Source organism: Phyllopteryx taeniolatus, chromosome 7, assembly GCF_024500385.1.
Source record: "Phyllopteryx taeniolatus isolate TA_2022b chromosome 7, UOR_Ptae_1.2, whole genome shotgun sequence".
Lineage (NCBI taxonomy): Eukaryota > Metazoa > Chordata > Actinopteri > Syngnathiformes > Syngnathidae > Phyllopteryx > Phyllopteryx taeniolatus.
The window spans coordinates 16,204,741-16,229,078 of NC_084508.1; the positions used below are offsets into that span (position 1 = coordinate 16,204,741).

At 42.6% G+C, this 24,338-nt stretch overlaps 1 protein-coding gene across 5 annotated transcripts; it reads right to left on the reverse strand.

The window, feature by feature from the left end:
• Positions 1-1,082: 1,082 nt before the first annotated feature.
• Positions 1,083-24,120, reverse strand: LOC133480602 (cytosolic phospholipase A2-like). 5 transcript variants are annotated; one of them, XM_061778901.1, is made up of 19 exons: positions 23,885-24,120; positions 22,125-22,224; positions 20,168-20,249; positions 19,432-19,580; positions 19,072-19,185; positions 18,904-18,941; positions 18,124-18,268; positions 16,614-16,750; positions 15,674-15,896; positions 15,455-15,569; positions 12,911-13,048; positions 12,706-12,795; positions 10,200-10,265; positions 9,293-9,423; positions 9,092-9,203; positions 5,546-5,730; positions 5,166-5,355; positions 3,248-3,405; positions 1,083-1,643 (listed from the first exon to the last, which is right to left on the reverse strand). In XM_061778901.1, the coding sequence occupies exons 2-19, from the start codon at positions 22,140-22,142 to the stop codon at positions 1,488-1,490; spliced, it is 2,247 nt and encodes a 748-aa protein (XP_061634885.1). In that variant the 5' UTR covers positions 22,143-22,224; positions 23,885-24,120; the 3' UTR covers positions 1,083-1,487. The 5 variants fall into 5 exon arrangements, with proteins under 5 accessions (XP_061634885.1, XP_061634887.1, XP_061634886.1 ...); XM_061778903.1 differs by having other exon boundaries at positions 23,954-24,119; XM_061778902.1 differs by lacking the exon at positions 23,885-24,120 and adding an exon at positions 22,428-23,329.
• Positions 24,121-24,338: the final 218 nt, after the last annotated feature.

Sequence of the window (24,338 nt, forward strand, 5' to 3'; positions counted from 1 at the left end):
CAAAGCAGACTGGTGAAACATGAGTACAATAGTGGTCAGAAGCATTTCAGTGTAAAATTCCACTGTGTGTATGTAGCCTTTGAGCCTCTGCAGGTGGAGCAATAATGTGCCAAATGCCAGGCTTCCACAGCTGGAGGTGTAGTGTGTAAAATTCCACTGAATGAGAGCTACCGTTTACTGATGCTATCTCACAGCCTCAACTTCCCTTCATCTGACCTGAGCTCCACTTTGACGTGCGAAAAAGCCAGTCAGCTGGTGCGAGGTTGAGGAAATGGCCACCGGAAGACAAACTTGGGCTTTATCTCAAAAGTAGCCTGAAACAACACAGTCAGGATAATAAACACACCTTTAATCGTAATGTAGAGAGAAGCAGTGAGGCCGTTTCTAAGGTATCAGGTGTTGTTTTTGTATAATGGCTGCTTTAATACGAGGCACTCCCCGCTCCCTCCCTGTAGGTGAGTAAACAGCATTGAAATGTTTGAGGGGTAACACTCGGTGTGTTTAGAAGTTACCATCAAACAAATGGTTACAAGCTTCTCTTGCATGATTTCAGTCAGGATTACATGTTTAGACGAGTCCTTCCGCTGGAAAAAATGTTGTGTTGTGTATTAGAAGATGGAAGGAAGTTCAACCAACAAACAGATATAGTGCAAGGCTTCTTACAGTGCATGCAAGAGGCTCCGAGTCAAATTTGATATCATATGTTGAAAGCGGCGGCACGGTGTCCGACTGGTTAGCACATCTGCCTCACAGTTCAGAGGACCGGGGTTCAAATCCCGGCCCCGCCTGTGTGGAGTTCGCATGTTCTCCCCGTGCCTGGGTGGGTTTTCTCCGGGCACTCCGGTTTCCTCCCACATCCCAAAAACATACAGGCTAGGTTAATTGAAGACTCGAAATCGCCCGTAGGTGTGAAAGTGAGTGCGAATGGTTGTTTGTCTATATGTGCCCTGCGATTGGCGGGCGACCAGTTCAGGGTGTACCCCGCCTCTCGCCCGAAGTTAGCTGGGATAGGCTCCAGCACGGCCACGGCCGTAGTGAGGAGAAGCGGAACGGGAGATGAATGAATGAATGAATGTTGTAGGCAAGGTGTGAAAGTACTTTACTCAAGTAAGCAGTAAGATATAAAAGGCATGGATATGTGACTAAGCTGTTTCTTAAAAAGCAGAATAACGATATCTTGTTGCTCACACAGTATAATTGTTGACATCCAGTCTCAACCAGGGGTCAACAAAACATCAGCTGCTTCTGATCTGCGAACAGTTTTCCCAGGGTGCAAATGAAGTCAGGTGAAAAATGTCAGTGTGTTTCTAAGGCTTTAACCAGTAAACGTCACAGTTCTTGACTAAACCCCATTTTGGTCCAATTCAGCAACAACATCGTGACACAACATACAAAGTCATCATCATTTTCCAAAAAGAAAATGCGGTACTATAAACGGAATCAAAAAGTGAATCCAAAGTCTCCATCTTCTAGCAGACTACTGGTTATTACTGGTTGTTTCCATGGTGAGTCCAGGGTTTGGCATGAAGATTCCTTTTGAGAAACCTCTTCTTGGGTATCTCACTGAGGGAGAAGGCCGACGCGCGGTTTGAAGGATTCTCCTTCCGAGACACGATGCAATCTTTGATGGCATCTTTAATTACCTACAAGAGGCAAGTGCAGGGATTAGCGCCAACAATAGTATCTTCTTCAAGCGTCTGTCTCGGTATGGATGTAGACTTTGTCTGACCTGATTCACAATTGAAATAAATTGATCAGCAATGTGGAGTGAATTATGTTTGAAGCAAATAAAATTCAGCTCCCAAAATGTATCCTATTTCCTGAATTGAATGAAAGCACATCTACAGTGTCGTTTCTCTGCCTTTGAGCAATGTTCAAGTTCAAGACGTTGCGATACAATACAGATAAACCTTGTCAGTGTTAGTCAAGCGCAATCATTTACTTGTGTTTAGTTTCTGACCATGTCTTTTCCACTTCACTTCCATTTACAACAGCTGTAGGTTCTCAAAGCATGGAATGGATTGTTTGTTTACATTGAACCTTTAATTGCTGGTGGTGCAGGCAACACGAGTGACAACATGTATGCTGTGATGGCGAGATTACAATTCACACACATACTAGTCAGTAGAGACAAATCATGTGCATCTTCCCACAACGTGGTTGACTGTCTAACGAGAGTTCTGTATGCCAAATGACAATGTGAAGGGAGGTGTTCTTCGCTCCCTCTTGTGGGGAATGTGATTGCAACTGTGTACACCTTGCGAGTAAACACGTACGTACACCTTGTTGTAAACACCAACAAACCACTAGCAGAAAAGCAGACGGCCAACACAATGACTGTAACCGTTTGGTCTCAGATAGAGTGGAAGCACTGTGGTAGTCTGTTTTGAAAGCATATTTTTAGAACGTATTTATTTATTTCCTGATTTATGTTATATGTTCAATTCCTATTATGTACAGCACTTTGTCACAGCTGCTCTTGTTGTTTTATTTTTGTTGTCTTTCTTTTTTTTAAAGTGCTCTAGAAATAAAGTTGAGTTCAGCTGAGACACTACAGCAGCAGTCACTACTATGTGAAGAATGAAAAGGCACTCAAAATGTTTGCAGTGTCTTTACACAAGTCACAATATGGACAAAGAACTCACAGGCATCTTTATCTTTATCACACTTCTGTCTAGGAGCAAATCTGGTCAACAGCCAAATATCCATCTACTGTATCTTCACCTGGTCAGCTTTTAATCTCCAACAGCAAGTTTTATCACTAGAGCTTGCATAAGGTTATCAAATTATTTTTTATTATCACTGAGCCTTAAACGTCAAGTACACATCACAACTGTAGGGGAAGCATGGGAATAAAAAAAACAATGAATCCCAAATGTTGCCTTAAAGCAGGAGGTGCGGAGGGATTTGGAAGTGATCTGCCTGGGCATTGCGTCACATCTGGCTCCTCACTCAGCCCGGAAGTGACTCAGTTACAGTCAATGAAAGTCAGGCTGCCCTTTCATAGTGATACACTTTCACTTGATTAAACTTGTACTATAAGCGTAGAAAGTTTTAATGTTGCACAATAATATGATGATGACAATTGTACAGTGACAATGCAAATATGCAAAACATTCCCAAAGACCACATGGAATGAGGGTTACTCAGAAATAAACTTGATGCGGCCACAGCCATTTTGCTTAAAAAAATAATACAAAATAAAAATAATATTTCGATTTAGAGGCCAAGGAAAAGCCAAACTGACCTCCAAGTTGTTGAGGGTGTTGAACTCCATGAGGTCGTGGAGTCGCGTGTAAGCCTCATTGGAGTACTGGAAGTTGAAGGTAGAGAACGGCGACTCGGGATCGTCAAAGATGTCGAAGTCTGCCAACTCCTTCTCTTTCTCAGTCTCTCTGGGAACACCTTCCGTCATATAATCATAATGGGTGCATCATGAATAACTTTATGAACCAGAACTTGATGAACCAGATCATTACAGAATTACTACTGTTTTGTTGATCTTATATGAAAGGAGATCCATATTATAAAAACATCCCAATGTAATTCAGTGCACAATAATGACCATATTGTTAAATTACTACCCCTCTGACAGAGCAATCAAAACTAAGCATTATTATCATTGTACGTAATTGCAGAATTAATTCATCAATTTTCCATAGCACTTGCTCTCATTAGGGCTGCGGATGAGCTGGAGTCTATTCCAGCTAACTTTGGGCGAGAGGCTAGTAGCACCCTGGTCTGGTTCCTAGCCAATTGGAGGGCACATAAAGAACAACCATGCACATTCACATTTGTACCAATGACAATTTACAATCTTCAATTAGCATAACAAACATCATTTTGGAATGTGGGAGGAAGTCTTTGTACCCGAACAAAACCCACACGAGATCTCAGAACTGTGTGCTCACTACTAGTCCACTGTACTGCCCACTGAGGAAGCATATTTTTTTTAATGAACCAAAAAGTGGATCTTTTTACTCATTTTAAGTTACATGTGGGTAGAATGGTTATCAAGTCAACAATCAAAACTGGACATTTAAAAAAAGAATTTTAGTTGCATGTTATTGGTGTCTCTGCTCAATAGTCAGACGTTCCTGGTTGGAATTTCAGCTCTCTCCTTGTGCTTGCTTAGGTTTTCTCCAAGTACTCCTGTTTCCAAAAACATGCATCTCAGATGAATTGTCCAAAGGTGTGAATGTGTCTGTGAATGGTTGTTTGTCTGTACGTACCCAGCTATTAACTGGACAAAGCTTATCCCACTTTACCCTGGTCAGTTGTACAGAGCGCAGTGAGTGGGAATTGATCCTAAACCCACTGCCCAAAAGTCAGCTTTCTAAACCTCTACCTTAAAAATGGCCCAGTTAATTCCTACTGCTGCAATTATAGGATAAATGCCCAACTTGCGTCCATGTGTAAAACAAATTTACACGTGACGCATCGGCTACGTACTTTGTCAAGAAAATTCTCAGACAAAAAGCAATCTGCAGGAAAAAGTTGCCGTTTGGAAAATTGAAGCAACCAATAGGAAACTGATTCAGCATTCAGTCTGGATAACCTCCTTCTCTACAAACTGGAAGTCCATTTATGGTCTATGTCGACGGTCAGTGTAAAAAAATACAAAATAAATAAAAAAATGTAACTTCCATAAACAGACTGCGGAAGTATGTGGGCACACGCAGGTGACTGGACATAAAGAGGCACTGGAGAGAAGATGAGATGGAGATGAGGTGTTAGGATGTCTTTGTGAGGATGTACCACGATAGATGGCCTGTTTACTCATAACTCTCCCACTCCACTGACAGATTCCCTACCGGCACCTGGCTCCTCAAGGAACCATCCTTCTCACAAACAGCTCATAAAACACACACGGACTGCCGCTGTTCTTGTGTGTGTGCACATGCAATTCCAGACTGCAAAATGTATGTTGGTTTAAAGACACACAATTTCCATCAATAACCACAGCAACCCTAAGCACACACATTAAGTAGTGAGCAATGGGGCGCAACGGGCAAGAAATAATTATCTGTCCTCTAGAATTATCGCGTAACTTCAAGGAAGACATGCCTCATTTGCCTTTACGGTAAAATGGCATTAAGGGGTGCAGTTGGAATGTTTTTCCTTACACATATCCTGTGGAAAGCTCGCCATATGCACTCACTTACCAGGCGCTTTGAATGTCCTGAAGTTGATATTGACCAGGACAAAGTGGATGACAGTGGGGCAGTTCTTTTCGCCTTTTTTGGGTTTGAACACATAGCATTCCTTGAGGCCCTCTCGGTCGAAGACCTTTGGATCGATTTTCGGGAATGGAAGCTTGTTCATTCGAGCCCACTTTTCAGCCAACAGGAGCTCCTGGTGTGTACATTTAAAAATGATAAAGTAATGAAATGTAAAATTCTGCAAACTGCTAGCGAGGTGTAGTGGCAAAGGCATAGCGCTAGCCATGATGTCAGCTAGCTAGAGGCTAAGCTGTACTCTATTTGCCTAAATGTACTGTTACATCCCGAGTACAAATCCATCTTGACACAAAGGGGAGTCAGACCTTAAACGGGGGGCTGGAGTCACTAGGTCGTGCAGAAAAGTCAAAGGAGACGATGAGGTCGATGCCACGTTGGGGCCGCAAGATGAGAGGGTAGGGGAGGTTGTAGGTGAGGCCGCTGTCCACCACGTGGATCTTCTTACTCTTCACATCTAGAGGCTCATAGATACGATCAAACTCATCTGGGTCTAAAAAGGTAGAAATAAGGCAAACGAGAATAAATGCCTAGTAGTGAAGTGTCAGACGTTAGCATGGGAACAGTTTTTAAACAACACCACAAGGAATTCATTAATCAGTGTTTAAGGGGTGAAACCACACAGTTGTACCTTCTGTCCCTTCGTTCTTGGATTAAATTCTTTAAATCGGGGCTGTCTAAACATTTTCCATTCTAAAAATGAAGGTTGCAAAGGCCTTGTTGATATTCTTGACCTTATGTTTATTAAACATCCATCTATTTTCTTAATCGCTTATGCTCACGAGGGTCGCTGGTGTGTTTGATTATTGATAGAGTTTAGGTGTTGACTTGGCTTTCCATGCCTTTTTGCACCTCCCTTTCTTCATGTGTTCAATACTTTTTGCCTTTCTCATTTCACATTATTATACATAACTTAATTTCTGAGCTTATTTGTTCTACTTTCTTTGTATGTATGGATTACTTGGGTTGTTCCCCAACATCTAGTGAAATGTTCATGTCAATAAAACCTTTGGAAATATATTGAGTGAGAAAATTGGTGACATGTTAAATACTGGCGGCACGGTGAATGACTGGTTAGAGCGTCTGCCTCACAGTTCTGAGGACCGGGGTTCAATCCCCGGCCCCGCCTGTGTGGAGTTTGCATGTTCTCCCCGTGCCTGTGTGGGTTTTCTCCGGGCACTCCAGTTTCCTCCCACATGCCAAAAACATGCATGGTAGGTTAACTGACAACTCTAAATTGCCCGTAGGTGTGAATGTGAGTGCGAATGGTTGTTTGTTTGTATGTGCCCTGCGATTGGCTGGCAACCAGTTCAGGGTGTACCCCGCCTCCTGCCCGATAATAGCTGGCTCAGAAAATGGATGGATGGATGTTAAATACTTATTTCAGCCGCTGTATCACTTGTACCTATACCTGTGGAATGAGTTCATAACACATTGTGGATGTGTACCATGAGTCCATCCATTTTTTATACCGCTTGTTTTCATTCGACGGGTCATGGGTGAGCTGGACTATCTCAACTGACTTTGGACGAGAGCCGAGATTTGAACAACTGTGAGGAAATTTCGCCCAAGGATAGCTGGGATAGGCTCCAGCACCCCCGTGACCCTAGTGAGGATAAGCGGAACGGAAGATGAATGAATCATAATGGGCATGTGTCCTAATATTTTTTCCCCCTATAGTATAGATTCAATATAAATGCAGCCCTCTGGGGGGCAAATGTAGCCCTAGAGGTGAAAGAGAAATTCTGGAAGGAGCTAGACGAAGTAGTTCTGTGCATCCCAGACAGAGAGAGAGTCGTGATTGGTGCAGATTGTAATGGACATGTTGGTGAAGGAAACAGGGGTGATGAAGAAGTGATGGGTAAGTACGGCATCCAGGAAAGGAACTTGGAGGGACAGATGGTGGATTACATCTTGTGCAGACGATGTAATCTGAAGGAGGTTACCGACTGTAAGGTAGTGGTAGGGGAGAGTGTGGCTAGCCAGCATAGGATGATGGTGTGCAAAATGACTCTGGTGGTAGGGAGGAAGATTAAGAAGACAAAGGCAGAGCTGAGAACCATGTGGTGGAAGCTGAGAAAGGAAGAGTGTCATGCGGCTTTTCGAGAAGAGCTGAGACAGGCTCTCGGTGGACAGGAGGAGCTTCCAGAAGACTGGACCACTACAGCCAAAGTGATCAGAGAAACAGGCAGGCTTCTGGCAGGAAAGGAGAGAATGAGACTTGGTGGTGGAACCTCAAAGTACAGGAAATCATACAAGGAAAGAGGTTAGCTAAGAATAAGTGGGACACTGAGAGGACCGAGGAGAGGAGAAAGGAATACATTGAGATGCGACGTAGGGCAAAGGTAGGCAAAGGCCAAAGAGACATATGATGACATGTATGCCAGGTTGGACACTAAAGAAGGAGAAAAGGATCTATACAGGTTGGCCAGACAGGGGGATAGAGATGGGAAGGATGTGCAGCAGGTTAGGATGATTAACCTTGTCCTTGAAAAGGACACTTTCACACCACACACCCACCCACCCGGCCGCACCCGCGACCACAATCACACCTCTGACTTCTGCGTTAACCATTCATGAACAGGATGTGAGACGCATCTTCAAACAACAACTGACTGTGAAACTCCTGAAGTTTGCAGATGACACCACTGTCATCGGCCTCATCAAGGACGGTGACGAGTCTGCATATCGAGAGGAAGCGGAGCGGCTGGAGCTGTGGTGCGGCCGACACCACCTGGAGCTGAACACGCTCAAGACTGTAGAGATGATCGTGGACTTCAGGGGGCATCCTTCGCCACAGCTGCCCCTCACGTTGTCCAGCAGCCTTGTGCCAACCGTCGAGACCTTCAAGTTCCTGGGAATTACAATCTCTCAGGACCTGAAGTGGGCGACCAACATCAACTCCGTCCTCAAAAAGGCCCACCAGAGGATGTACTTCCTGCGGCTTCTGAGAAAGCACGGCCTGCCACTGGAGCTGCTGAGACAGTTCTACACAGCGGTCATCGAATCAGTCCTGTGTTCTTCCATCACAGTCTGGTTTGGTGCTGCTACAAAAAAGGACAAACTCCAACTGCAACGGACAATCAAAACTGCTGAAAGGAATGTCGGTACCCCCCTACCCACCATCGAGGACTTGCACGCTGCCAGAACTAAGACAAGGGCGTGCAAAATCCTCTCGGACCCTCCGCACCCCGGTCACCAGCTCTTCCAGCTCCTTCCCTCAGGTAGGCGCTACCGATCAATGCAAACTAGTAGACATTCCAACAGCTTCTTCCCTCTTGCGATCAACTTCTTAAACACCTAACCTATAATTCCATTACAACAAGCTGGCAATTGTTTTTTGACTTGAGTTCGTTGTCACATTTCTGTGGGGCCAATTATGTACTACTCGTGCACTCACTGTCGTTGTCTCGCCATGCTGCACTATTTGCATATACTGGCCACTCATGCCAGAGTAGCATCTGCTCCATTTGCACACTGATTGAGGAGTATCTGTAACATTTGCACAACCAACATTGTCCCAGATTATCGCACTACTCGTCACTTTAAACCGCATACACTCCTTGAAGTCTCAGCGCCCCTTGCACAATGGTCATTGCACCGGTCTATTGCGATATTAGTTATTCGAACTGCTCTAAGTGCTAGAGGACTCCAGGGGCGGGGATTTGAACCCTGGTCCTCAGAACTGTGCGGCAGATGTGCTAACTAATCGTCCACCGTGCCGATATAAAGAATAAAGTAACACAAATCATGATTTTAAATTTGGCATAATGAAAATATGGGAATAAGATGATCCAAAACCTAATTGTAGTGTGCATCTAGCTGGTAATTAAAACATGGCTGGTTGTTTTTACCTGTCACAGCATCCACCTCCTCCTCTGGTGTAGGTGCAGAGCAGATGAGCCCACTGCCAGGAGAGAAAGGGATGCTGGTGTTCAGGTTCAGGCCCAACATAAAGTTATGCACCTGGTCAAGTGGGGAGAGCAGCGAAAAGGTCAAATTTCAATTCATATACAGTACAGTAATTGGCCTTATGATGATGATATTTTGGTCACCTTGCCTGCGCGGCCCTCTCTGGTGTTGAACAAGGATGAGTCACTGAAAAGGGAAGTGAACATCCTTTGAACCCAGCTGGCCTGAGCAGTGCGATGATACTCGTCCTCTGCCTCCTGGTTCTCTGTGCCACCTGAACACCAGTATGTTTTAAAAAGACAATTTAGCTAGCCTATCCTAAGGAGACATAATTGAAAGCACACTGACAAGTAGTGACAAAATGTATGTGCTTGGACATTTTGGACATTTGACCATGATAAATTACATTCTACCACAAGTGACTTTGGTTTCTGTCTTGTCAGTCAGTATAAGTTTCTGTACATTTCCCTGGGTTCATGAGAAAATAAATAATATGAGCCTCCACTGTGCAGCAATGGGGAGTCTCTGTACCAATACCTGACAAACGTAATGTGGAGGTTTGTTTGGGTTCTCACTATTTTCAAATACTATAGCTCTGGCTATTATCTAAATAGATAGATAAGGATAGAAATTTGTTTTCATTGGCTTTCTCAAAACGTTATAACGTGTGTTGTGCAAGCAATTCAAGCTGATGAGGTGTTCCTGTTTAGATGCTTTTCTGCAATTTAGAGAATAAACCACAATGTCCAGTATTTTGTAATAGGTACTTCTGGAGCAAATGTTAAGTAGTTTTCATTCTTATTTCCTTTCCTCTATCCCTCTATTTATTATCCACCCAACATTTTTATAGTGTCATGGCAAACGCATCATTACAGAGGGAACATTGATGATCCTCTGGACTTTGGCCTTTGCGTGCAATACATGCAAATGGAGAAGTCTTGCACAGATATGAAAAACAAATGGTCACAATTTCCATTTCGCTACTAATATAAGTCTTAATAAGTTCACAGATTCTGTTCAATGGTAAAAGCCACAAAAGTTGTAGCTCACCTTTGCGGGGTTCATCCTCGTTGTCCATACTGTCTTCTCCTACGATGTGCTGTGGTTTAATCTGCTCTGTAAAATGAGACATGGAACATTTTGTGAAGCACTACAAGCGCAAAATGGAGTTTGAATTATTGGAATTGGAAGTGTTACTGGAAGAGGTAAACAAAAATTACTCTTTTACAGAAAGAAACGAACTGTGCAGCAATTCTATGAAATTGGCACATTCCCGTGTGCGTCTGGTCAGTAGATCAGCTTCATATCTGTTTGCGTGAGCATTAAGTTTGTGCCATTTTTGCAAGCGAGAACCTTTGTAAATCAGGTCCTTAGTGTTCACATCAAAAAGGATTTGGCATTTCTCTGACAATTCTTAATAATCCCAAAAATAGACCAGGGCAGAAATTTAATACAAGTGAAAAACAAATGCATTCTTTAACAGGGTGGAGGAGTTTCCACGTTTGGCACATTCAATGCATTGTGTCTGTACATGCAAAGGTCATCCTAAACAAATGCATTTGACCTAAACAAACAGCAGAAAATTCCCCGGAAGATGATACCTCCTAACTGTTGTGGGAATAACAAAGACTCACAGTACTCACACACACACACGCACACACACACACACACACACACACACACACACACACACACACTGAATAGCCCTGCTACATTAGAGTTTAATGTAAGCATGTAGACTTCTTTTTAACAATCTTTGCATGTTTTTTTTCAAAACATTGATTCACAGGGAATACCAGTGCATTTTGCATATATACAGTGCAGTGAAAAATTCTCTGCCCCCGTCCTGATTTCAGAATATTTTTGAATAGTTGTCATACTTTTGTTTTGTTTCAGATCATCAAGCTAATTTTAATATCTCACAAAGACCACTCAAGTAAATGCTAAATGCTGCTTCTAAATGATGATTTTATCTATTGACAGAAAAAAAAAGTAATTGTACCCCCCACCACCTGGTTAAATCAGGAGTTAAATTTGTTGAATCAAGAAATCGCTTAAGTAGGCTGCATGATCTCAAAAAGAAACTCAAAAATAATTCAAGAACAAACCAGAAACAAAGTGATACAAATCTATCAGTCTGGAAAAGGTTACAAAGCCATATCCAAGGCTTTGGGACTCCAGCGAACCACGGTCAGAGCTTTTATCCACAAATGGAGAAAACTGGGAACAGTGGTGAACCTTCCCAGGACTGCTCAGACATCCAAAATTACTCCAAGAGTGCAACAACGACTCATGCAGGAGGACACAAAAGTAGCCAGAATGACATTCAAAGAAAAGCAGTTCTCACTGATCTCCGTTAAGATCAGTGTTCATGACTCAACCATAATAAAGACACCAGGCAAAAATGGGAGCGTTCCTAAAATCACTGCTGACAAAAAGAACACAAAAGCTCGCGTTACATTTGCCGAGAAACATTTTGATCAGACCCAAGACCTTTAGAGGACTATTCTGTGGACTGATGAGACAAAAGTTGAACTATTTGGAAGGTGAGTGGCACGTTACATCTGCTGTAAAAATAACACAGTATTTGATAAAAAGAACATAATGCCAACAGTCAAACATGGTGATGGCAGTGGGATAGTCTGGGGATGATTTGCTGGTTCAGAACCAGTGATTAATGGAACAATGAATGCTATCTACCAGAAAATCCTGCAGGCGAATGCCCAGCCATCAGTTCGTGCCCTCAACCTCAAGCGCTCTTGGTTTATGCAGCACTAGAACAACCCGAAACATTCCAGGAAGTCCAGCTCTGAATGGCTGAAAAAACACGGCCAGAATCGTAACGTTCAGAGTCATGGGTGCCTGGAGCCGACTTTGGGCAAAAGGTAGACTCCACCCTGTATTAGTCACCACTCCATCGCAGGGCAAACGTTCACACTACAGTCACATTCATCCCGTCACTGAGTGGGTACCGATCATGGAAGCCAGCCGAATTCACCACTACACCAAATGTGACTATTCTCAGTATCCTGCAGTGTAATTATAGAGCACTAAACCCAGAATAATAAGCATCGTTGAATTAATACCGCTAACTGCTGAAGATTATTATCATTGTAGGAGGATTGTTTTCTTTGTAAAGCCAGAATGTTCAATGCCGCGTTTGTCTTGGTTCTCATTCGATTCTGTAGAAAGCTACGTTTTGGGGTTTTTTTTTTTTACATTCCGTGAAATGATTTTCACTTTAATCAAAACAAATGTCACATACAACAGTTAGAAAATGGTTTTACTGATTAGAAGTGAATAAAATTCCTTGAAACTTTCCTGGAGAAACAAACAACACAATAAATGTAATTGTTGAAAATAAGCAAAGCGCTAAAAAGTAATGTACGTTGGTAAGAATTTGGCACCTGACGTTTGACCGACTCAGCCATCTGGATTCTTAGATCAAAATAAATAAACAAAGAAACTCATTATCGAAATGTAACTTGTAGAATGCTGACAAGAAAGCTGTACGAACCAGGTCCAGCAGAACCACAATCAAAGAAGAAGTGCTTACCTAACTCCTCCTCCATGGTGGAGCCTCCGGTTGTGTCTTTCACCCCAAGCACTCTGTTGAAAAGAATGGAGAAGGCACTGCCCCACACACCTGCCCCAGCCCAAACACAGATACAGTATATTCAATGCACTTATTTTTCATTTCACTTCTATAACGGGTAGCATAATCGTCAAAAGTGTGTTCATTTCAGTCACGCTCTCCTCACCCATTAGAAAGTGAAGAGGGTTTTCTTTGTATTTCTTGACAACTGTTCCCATGAAGAACTTGCTACCAAACAAGTCAGGTGTCATGAAGGTGCCGTATTTTGCCATTCCAATTTCATAGGGACTGAACTCTACCCAGTCTGGAAGTGAAATCTCAATGTAAGATCACACGACTCGCACCACCATATCATCACTAGAACATGGAAGATGATGAATGAATGAATTTGAAAACATCCTAAAACTTACAAAATAGGAAAAGAGTTTTGGAAAAAACACAAATAACTTTCTGAATCTTTGGACTTCTTCCAGTCTCAAGTGAGCACCCAGATATGCTTAACAACTTTGCATAAATCAGGTTTTGAACTTTGAAGATTGTAATGTTTTATCCATTTGATACCCGTGTACCCCCGGAGGCAAGAACATGAAGGAGTTTTTTTTTAATCCATCAATTCAACAATTAAAAAAAAAAATTTAGCACTGTTTTTCAGGGGAGGCTTACTGTCTGATGTTAGGCTATTTAAAACAAGCAGGAAGTCGAAATGGGCCTCAGGGCCAACAAAGGGTATCAGCCCATACAGACTACATAAAAGCCTACTGAGGTTTACAACGCCGCTTGTCATCATGACATATTTGTTCAGGCTTGTATGACATACTGTACATCGAACAGCAACAAACACTCCAGGCATATGACTAAAAATAGACACAAATGCACGCAAACCAACACTCGCACAATTATTATTCTTGAAAATTGCTAATACTCAAGCAGGATTTTGACACCAAGGTATTTCCTCAGACAAGATTTAGTGTCAGAGGTGTCATGGGTGTGTGTTATGGGTATTGTCTTCCCCCTGTCTCGTAAACACCTGCTCCTGAGAGCATCTTCCCCACCAGTGCCTCGTTTACCCTAATTACCCCATGCATTTAACCTCTTGTCTCATTCTTTTGGGTCGCCAGTTCGTTGTACCTTGTTGTCGCGTTCCAGCATTCCTTGTTTCCACGTCTCCGACTCACAGTAAGACTAGACCCTGTTCTGATTATTGACCTTGCCTTTTTGCCTCACGTTTTTTGGATACTGTTGCCGACCTCTGCCCGTTTATTAAACCTCTCTTTTGAAACTGTCCATTTGAATTGGAGTCGTGCATTTTGGGTCCTATCCTTTGTTCCGTTCATGACAGAACGAACTGGCCATAACATGGACCCAGCAGACTCAGACCCGGTGCGCAAAGCCCTTCAAGCACAGGGTCAACGCATCTCGAAGCAGCTTGCTGCCCTCCACCTTCATCTAAAGGAACTGTCAGAGCATCAGGACACTATGATGAGACAGGTGGCCTCACAGTTTGAAGTACTAATGAATATTGTTCACAACAAGGAACCAACTGGCACAGCACCCGATGCTACCACTGTACCACCGTTTCCATGTGAAGCAGTCACCATGCCGCCGCCTGCCACCTCCGCTGCTGTCTGCCCACGGCTCTCTCGACCGGAGAGGTTCTCTGGAGAGTCTGGGAATATTAAGCCGTTCATCACTCAGTGCGAACTCCACTTTGAGCTGCAGGCAGCTTCCTTCCCCACCGAGCGGTCAAAGATCACTTTGGTCATTTCCCACCTGACTGGTCGTGCGGAGGCGTGGGCTACTGCTGAATGGAGCCGCAATTCCGCCGCGTGTCATTCTTGGGCTTCTTTTGTAAAGACTATGGAGCAAGTTTTTCAGTATTCCCCACCAGATCGTGAGGCAGCTCGCTCCCTTTTCACCTTACAACAAGGCAAGCGCAGGGTGTCAGATTACGCGATTGAGTTTCGCATTCTAGCAGCTGAGAGCCAGTGGAACAACAGGACACTACTCGATGCATTTTTTCAAGGACTATCCCCTGCCGTCAAAGATCATTTGGTCCCACTAAACCTGCCGACCGACTTGGACACTCTCATCGCTCTCGCCATAAAGATCGACAAAAGGCTTTTGGACTGCGAGCTGGACGGAGATCGGCGGAAGGATGGGCCATTTGAATTGGAGTCACGCATTTTGGGTCCTGTCCTTTGTTCCGTTCATGACAAGAGGATCGTCGAGACAAAATACACAATGCGTGCTAGTCACGCTATAAAAGAAAATTGTTTGAAGGTCCTAATTTAAGTTTGATAATGGGATTATAAGGGCAGAGAAACTGTGGAGGTTACATTGACAACAAGAGGAATTAGTTCATCACATAACTCTGCCAGGTCGTTCCAAACAATAATGCAAGATAGTGGTAGACCCTTGTAGCTTAGCAGCTACTATAATACTAAACAGAGGAGAAATGTGGAAAATGTCACTTGCAAACTGGTTATGCTGTGAATAAAAACAACAACAACAAAAAAAAGCCAGAGCCACATGTAAATTGCTTTTAAAAAAGTTGATTACATCTGACCATCATCTATTGATTGGAGGCCAGACGCTTTCTATTGACAAATGCTTTTTCACTCTGTCCTGATGAATCCTGTGTATTCATTTTGAATATAAAAGATAGTTCTGGACTGTATCGGTAGTTACTCAGATAAAACACAATATTTACCTGCAAACATGAGCTCAGAAACATCTGGCTTGACATGCAGACAGGTGAAGAGGGGAAGAGGACTTTGCGCCTGGTTTATTTTCTCCTGAATGTCACTTAGCTTGATGTCCATCCTCTAAGTAGAATAGAAACATTGACTGATATAGTCGGAGTCCGTTGTATACTACAGAAAAATAATCCTATGAAGATGGAATCAAACATGTTTCATGCAGCCCTTACCGCGGGTATGAGTGTTTCTCCTATAAGCATACCGAAAACATCGGTGAAGGTAACTGGCTGTCCAGAGGCCTTCTTGGTCCACAGAGCTTGGATGTAGTTGGTTATATGTTGGGGCAGCAAGAGCCTCAATGGATTACTGCTGACTCTGTTCATTAGTTCCTTGTTGATCTCTTTTGGGCCTTTGTTAGGAAACTCAGGATGCGAGTAGAGGGTGGACATGTACCTAGAGACCCAAATAGAGAGGTTTGAGTATAGGGGCACTTTAGTGTAAATGGAACATGTGAAAGTTGCAAGAAAATGACCATATTTAAGCAGAAAGTACTGTACTTTAAGAGGTTCATTCTTGTTCATGTTAAATGCATGAAAAATACAACACACCATGATGCATAACGGATAAAAGAAGCTTTCTTTTTCTTTGAGGTCATAGGGTCCTCTTCTGGCTCCTCAGGTGGCCTTTTTCCCTTTGAAAAGAAGCTCTCCGAAGACGTTGTTTTTTTACGAATTTTTGCTAGTTTGCGGACTTATTTTTAGTCATGTATCATGTGACCGTCATGTGCATTCTAGTGTTGTTTCGTTGGCGAACGTTTCGTTCAATAGAACGAACCTTTTCAGTGCACGTAATGAACTGCATCAGTTTACGAAATGATTGGGAGCGGAAACGGAAATGCTGCAGCGTTCTGTGCAGTCTTGACGTGTCAATTGCAACGCGCAGCTGTTGCAGCAGAGAAGATCTGGTCATTTTTCCAAAATCAAACACATTTGACACGCAAAAACACAATACAATGGAAATTATATAAATTGGTCATTCCTTCTATGCGGCCCGGTAACAAATGCCTCACGGACCGGTACCGGTCTGCGGAACGGAGGTTGGGGACTGCTGATATAAGGGACCAGACAGTAGTACGAAGGAAGAGAGTATTAAAAAAAAGAGAGTACCTACCAGGTGGATCCGGAGAGACCAGCAATATAGGTGGCACAGTCTAGGACTCCAGACTCAAACAGGGCCTTCATCACACCCGAGTAGCCGACCATGGCACGAAAGCCACCTCCTGAACCCGAGATAGCGATAACTGGTACCTGTCTCACACATAAGAGTAGCGTTATCATTGGTCGAAGCACATTTAATCAGTTTGCATATGAGCCTCACGCTATGTCATCCTTTCGTCTTCAAACTTCTCTTCTCTGCCGCCGCAACCTAGACATATTGGTAAGTGCCCTCAAATATATTCCACAATTGCCTCATGGTGAATTGTTGCTTCCTGTGTCAGTGTGTGTTTATGTCATAAGCAGATGTTTGAAAATTCACACATTATTCCAAGAAAGGCACAGAAACAAGATGTCACATTGTGACATGTTAAAATTGAAGACAGTGGCTGGTTATCTCATTCCTCAAGAACTTCCTGTACATGGTGAACATGACAAGCCCTGGCTGCAGATTACAAACAGCCTCAAGGGCATCAGGCAAAATCTACACAAGTGAAGAAAATGAAACTTTGTACAAGGAACAGGAACAGAATGTTTAACACTTTCTGTTTGGGTCATATTTTGATATGAGAACTAGCAATTAAATTCAAGTAGGCTTTGCTTTGGCTTTAATGCATAAAGTAAGTGAAGTTAATCGCCACAATGATGATACATGTCTTGCTACGTTTTTTTCTTAGCAGTGCGAGGCCATGCAGCAGCCTATGCGTGACTCCACATATACAAATGCTTATTTCCTGTACATTTAAAAAACATATATGTGATGTGTTTTTTTATGTTGTCGAGTCGTAGTTCTAGAAAATGTACGACATCAAGATTGACAGCTATACTTGAGTTTTATCAAATAAGTATGGCGACCCACAGAGCTGTGCTCTCAATTTTTGAAGACTGGCTTTTTAGATTTTATAACCACTATTAAGCAAAATACAGAAGCGATTTTTACTTTTCTGTGGTGGTTGTACACGTAAGGATGCAACACAGTTTGGCAAAAATCTGGATAGAAATTCAGATACGGAATTAAATTTAATTTTAATTAATTTTTATAGTCCCGTCAAATTAAATCACTCTCTGTCCCTCTTGCGAATGTGTTATTCAGTTAGGACTGCTGTTTATGTTATGATTTACATTATTACAGGGCACAGTTGCTTGACAATGAAGTACATTTATTGGTTTCCACTGCCTCATTCTTGTCAGAGCACATGCCGCTCCTTGCAGAAACCGCTGCTCTAATCAATGTTGACAGCCAAAGAAACAAATCAAGCAAGTGGTGTATATCTGAGAATTCTGGGGGAGTCTTTAGTACGTCGAGTTCCCTTCTTTGAGCAGCCCCTCTTTCTGTCAGCTCTCCCTTTGTGCATGTCATCACACCACAAACAGGTGCTATAGGTGGAAATGCTTATTGATGCTTCTTTCAAGGGACTACAAATATTTTTGACCTTTATCTTACAACATTTCACACACATGCCCACCTCTTCTGGTGAGCTGGGAAGGAATCGAGGCTTCTCCATGTTTAGCAGCTTCTTGATGCCCAGCATCACTCTCTCTCTGCGGGTCTGCCGGAACTGTTTCTCATTCTCACACAGGGCCAGGCTGAAGCGTAGATCCAAGTTGGTGCTGGAGGCACAGAGACAAGCATTTCAGTCAGACAAAAGAGGGTGTCGTGGTGAGAAGCATACGTGACTGTCTGAACCTCTATTCATTCACCTTTCCACAATAACCATCCATCCATCCATCCATTTTCTGAGCCGCTTCTCTTTACGCGGGTCGCGGGCGTGCTGGAGCCTATCCCAGCTATCATCGGGCAGGTTGCCAGCCAATCGCAGGGCACATATAAACAAACAACCATTCACACCTACGGGCAATTTAGAGTCTCCAATTAATGCATGTTTTTGGGATGTGGGAGGAAACCGGAGTGCCCGGAGAAAACCCACGCAGGCAGGGGGAGAACATGCAAACTCCACACAGGCGGGGCCGGGGATTGAACCCCGGTCCTCAGAACTGTGAGGCGGACGCTCTTACCAGTCGCCCACCGTGCCGCCTCCACAATAACCAAAAGTGTGAAATGACCAGGCCTTCAAATTAACTCTAGGACGAACAATGATTGTAAATAAATCCCAGGAATTATCCTGTTGATGTTTAATCGTTCTATCATGGGTAAAAATACCTGCACATTCTTGACAGTCAGCAGATAACTACAGTATGATGATGACTACAATAAATACAACTGATGTTTATGTTGAATAACATACCATATCTCCAGGAACATCTCTAAGTAGACCTTGGTTGCCTATCAAAACAATGACGAGGGACATTCAAGACGATTTCATTTCATCAACTTTTAAACAAGAAGCAGTAACAACAGTAACAATGCTTACAGAGAATTACAAAGTTCAATGTGTCAATTTAATGCGTCTCACTTTGCCAATAAGGAAGGTTTCCTTCTGTTTGTGGCCCACTTTGAGGTTGGAGATGTCAAAGGAAGCAGTCCCAAGGGTCTCGTCCATCACATAATTGGCATCCATTAATTTTACCTGTGTAAGAACAACAGTACACAGTTCACTTACGTTATATTGATATGTGTTTAGGTTACCCCATTTTATACCTTAAAACCAGTTTCTAACCAGCATTGTCCAGAACAGGTATATGTTTACAAGAAAAGTATAACAGCTGCTGATGCCGCATGAATCATGCTGATCGTCATCCTATTATATCATACCAACAAAGCTTTTTTAACTGTATTTAACTGTATGTTTCAGATAGAACAAGAGAAGTCCAACCTCAAGGACGTTCTGCAGGTTGGGGTCTAATATGAAATGAAACGTCTCGTCCCATTTTGGATTGATGTTGTTGTCTATGTGCTTGGTCTTCTTCCTGCTTTCTGGGGCTGTCAGGATGTACAGCTCCACATACGGATCTGGTGTGTCCACTGCACAAACACAAAGAGACACACCGTTAAACTAAAATCGTGTTGGTTAGTTAGTTGTTTTTTTCCCTTTGATTTGTTATTACTTGGTGCAAAAACAAGCTATACAGCACCCCCAAAGTAAGGTTTGGCAAAGCTGCCCTACATTAACAGCATTGGTGATCATCCTAACCATGTTTTATGTTTACGTGACGGGTATTTGTAAATTATTTAACCAAAATGTAACAATTATTATGATCCATAAATTTTCAAATTTACCATTTTACAATAAAATAATGGGAAATAGTAAACCACGTTGTTATTTCCTGATTGAAATGTCAAATTACAGTTGAGTAAAGTACATTTACTTGCATTCTTGAACAAAAAAATAATCTCAAATGTAGGTATCAGAAGTTGAATGCTGTTTAAAATTCCTCATTCCTGTTCAGTCATCAAGTTCCTGTTTAAAACATCAAGACAGCTCATCAAGATGGTGGATGGTCTCTTCTTGTTTTTATGGCAGGTGGTCTAAAATGTGCTAATTAAGTTATATAACTGAATAAGTTGCAGCATGAATGTCATTTTCATGTGTGCAGATCAAGCAGGCTCACACAAGTCCCCAAGTGCTCCCTTGGTGACGCTCTCTGCACGAACGACTGTCACAGTGAATTTGTGGGAAAATTGTTGTTCCACCTGAAATACATCAGAAATCAATGTCATTTTAAATGTCCCTACATTACAATTGAAAAATATTACAAATCAGAAAAGAAAAAAAGTCTGGAGCGTTCAGTTAAAAATATCACATAAAAACAACAACACCAACAACAACGGTTTGGGTGCTATTCAATGCCTGTGTTGCATAGATAAGAGGAAATGTCGAATCAAAAATTAACTGGGGATTTAATGTGGTTTCATACATCACAGCATATCATAACAATCATATTCTTGAAGAAAATGTCCAATATTTCAATCATAGTGCTTGGGCAATAGACACAATAGAACAGGGGTTCTTTTATTTGATATATTTAAAAAACATGCTTTTATGTACCATCCATCCATCCATCCATTTTCTGAGCCGCTTCTCCTCACTAGGGTCGCGGGCGTGCTGGAGCCTATCCCAGCTGTCATCGGGCAGGAGGCGGGGTACACCCTGAACTGGTTGCCAGCCAATCGCAGGGCACATAGAAACAAACAACCATTCACACTCACAGTCATGCCTACGGGCAATTTAGAGTCTCCAATTAATGCATGTTTTGGGATGTGGGAGGAAACCGGAGTGCCCGGAGAAAACCCACGCAGGCACGGGGAGAACATGCAAACTCCACACAGGCGGGGCCGGGGATTGAACCCGGGTCCTCAGAACTGTGAGGCTGACGCTCTAACCAGTCGGCCACCGTGCCGCGCTTTTATGTACCATTAAACATATTTCCAAAGAAGGTGCAGCCTCAACTGATGTTAACAGAAGAATGTGAGATGAGAAGAACATAGCATAGCATTATTAGACTTAGCATTCATAGCAATAAGACTTCACCTGTGACTAAATATTATTGTACACGTCTTCACCTGTTTTTACTTTTATCTTGACACTTGTAAATGTTAAATAGTGTGATGCATGATTGAAGTAAGTTAAAGTGTTAAATAAAATGTTTTTTTTTAAAATAATTACCTCTACAATTAGCGGCACGGTGGCGGACTGGTTAGAGCGTCAGCCTCACAGTTCTGAGGACCCGGGTTCAATCCCCGGCCCCGCCTGTGTGGAGTTTGCATGTTCTCCCCGTGCCTGCGTGGGTTTTCTCCGGGTACTCCGGTTTCCTCCCACATCCCAAAAACATGCATGAATTGGAGACTCTAAATTGCCCGTAGGCATGACTGTGAGTGTGAATGGTTGTTTGTTCCTATGTGCCCTGCGATTGGCTGGCAACCAGTTCAGGGTGTACCCCGCCTCCTGCCCGATGACAGCTGTGATAGGCTCCAGCACGCCCGCGACCCTAGTGAGGAGAAGCGGCTCAGAAAATGGATGGATGGATGGACCTCTACAATTATTGACGTAGTTGCTGACTATTTAACCCTGGAATAGATTTGTTCTGTAATATCTGTAACATTTATTATCGATCTGTTGCTTGATTGAGAGCAGGAGTTGTTAAACCTCTGTCTACATTTTTTTATTATTTTTTTTTTTTTTACAAAACTGATAGCCTGTTCTAAAACCTTTTGACATCTGGCAACGTTCACTCAGGGTGAGCGCTTATGAAGCCAAAGACATATTAAAGAGTCCCGCCCATGTTATGTATAAGAGACAGTCTCAAAAAAAAAAGAAAAGAAAAAACATGGGAAAGTTCATAAGGTCAATGGACTCCCAAAAGGTTTACTGTAGATCGAACATACATTGTTCCCCCACGATACTGAACTTCAGCGATCACGCCCCTGCTCGCAGATTTTACAGTAAGCGACTTAATGGGTTCCCTTTTGCCCAATTTCCTTTAATCTCAATGCAAATGGCTGCAAGCCTGCTATACAGTAGATGAATGAATTGAATTGACTGAGACAACATGAAGCATTAATACCCACAATTATATTAGACGCCATGGTGTTGTGTCAGTGGTGGAAGCCTTTATCAAGATGGGAAATCAGGAGCAGAACATCTCAGTCCTCAGTTTACCGTTAGAGCCTGTAAAATTAAACACATCATTTCAAACCAATCAATGTTTTGATACACACTAGGGAAATTTGACCAAGACTTTAGGTGCGACATTTGGACCCAGTCCACACATTCTTTTTACAACATTTGAAAACACATTTCAAATGTGGCGGAAAAATGGTTAGCACATCTGCCTCACAGTTCTGAGGACCCGGGTTCAAATCAGGCCTCACCTGTGTTGAGTTTTCATGTTCTCCCCGTGCCTGCGTGGGTTTTCTCCGGGTACTCCGGTTTCCTCCCACATCCCAAAAACCTGCATACGAGGTTAATTGAAAACTCTAAATTGCCCGTAGGTGTGAATGTAAGTGCAAATGGTTGTTTCTTTATATGTGCCCTGCAATGGGATGACAAACAGTTCAGGTTGGGATAGGCTCCAGCACACCTGTGACGCAAGTGAGGATAAGCGGAAATATTTCAAATGAGTGTGTGTGTTTGTTTTCTCATCTTTTCAGAAAAGAGTGCCATCACTGATGAGCCTGGCAGCACGTAGGAAGACCCTGTAGTCATCCAACCTGTCACGTAGTTTGCCTCAGTGGTCCAAATTCTACAAGTGCCAGCTCACCCTGGCCTCGTTCTGCAGCATACAATGGGCGCATGCAGGGCTGTGTGTGTGTTTGTGTCCGTGTCTGTGTGAATACAACCCAAAGTCGTCACGATACATTTTCATGTGTGGACAGAGAGACAACAGAAACCAGCAATGGTGCACAATAGATAGTTTTCCAAAAACATTACGTCACTGTTGAACTATCTGGTTTTAAAGTACACCTTACTGTCTTGGGAGCTGCAGTCAAACATGTTCCATTTTGCGAATACACTGGATTCATACTGGTCTTACCACTGCATCACAATTATATTTGATACAGTATATCGCTTCAAACATTTTTAACATTGTGGGCTAAAATTCAATTAGGATGACATTTTGACATTTTTTCATTCATTGACTTGATGTACTGTAATTCAAAAGACAACTATCGCTTTCATTAGAGATGACATCATAGTAATATGATGATCTTGGTATGGTACACAGTACCATAAAATGTATGGTTCTTGTCTGGTAGAATACATCAGCCATCTACGATAATGCATCATTTATTGCTAGTTTTAGAAGTACGTGTAGTAGTAATTACTCCTATTTCTATTATATATATATATATATATATTATGCAATACAGCAACTTTTGTTTTTATTTGGCTGGGCATTTCCCATATAGTGCTAGTACATCCGCTCAGGCCTGCTGCAAGTCACTCAACAGGTTCTGCCTGATTGGTTTTCCCTTGGACAGATTATCAATTGCAAGACTACGATTTGACATGGATAATAATAGGACGTGAGAGTTGATATGGTTCGTTTACAAATGCGAAAGCACCTCTTAGACGAATTGACACATCCAAGAACAACGACGCGCATATTTCCCCTCTAAAGTCATCTGTTGCGCTCTTCAAAACAGATCACTACTACAACAGTTGAGTATATTGGCCCGTTTTCTTTTTTAAATCAGTATCGCCTCTTTGGTTTCCTCGTCATCTAAAATTGCGTAAACCCACGAATGCACTTTTCTGCCAGTGTGTCGTCTCTTAGTAATGCGAAACACTTTCAAGGCGTGTTAGTGAGAAAACAAAGTAGACATACCTGAAAGAAGATAAAATGATTGAACTCACAAATCCTGCAAAAAAAAAAAAAAAAAAGTGTAACCCTAACCCGATGATCGAGAGAATATCATTCCGCCACAGCAGTCGCGGAGGGAGGTGTCGCCTCACTTCACTTTGTCGCCAGTCGCCGGAGTGCAGAAGCAGCGTTTAGTTGAATGGGAGCGACACGTAAGCTGCTGTTAATATCACAGAAAACACTGATAGGAACTTAAGCGAGACTCGCTTCCTCAACGAGACAAAAAAAAAAAAGAAAAAAGCTGACTTTCTGCAGAGGAAGCTTGAATAGCTCCGCTCCAATTGCGAACAGTGCGTCCGCCTGTGTCCACTTGGGGGCGCGACGCGCTACTTCTCTGCTGCTAAAATGAAGCGCTACAACACTTCCAGCACGAATTAAATTGGCTTTAGGCAGTTTAGGCAATTATTTGGTCTTTTTC

Coding starts and splice junctions, on each gene's coding strand:
- LOC133480602 (XM_061778901.1), bottom strand. Junction 10,266..12,705: donor CACCATGGAGGAGGAGTTAG/GTAAGCACTTCT, acceptor CTCATTTTACAG/AGCAGATTAAACCACAGCAC. Junction 5,731..9,091: donor GGAGGTGGATGCTGTGACAG/GTAAAAACAACC, acceptor CTACCTTTTTAG/ACCCAGATGAGTTTGATCGT.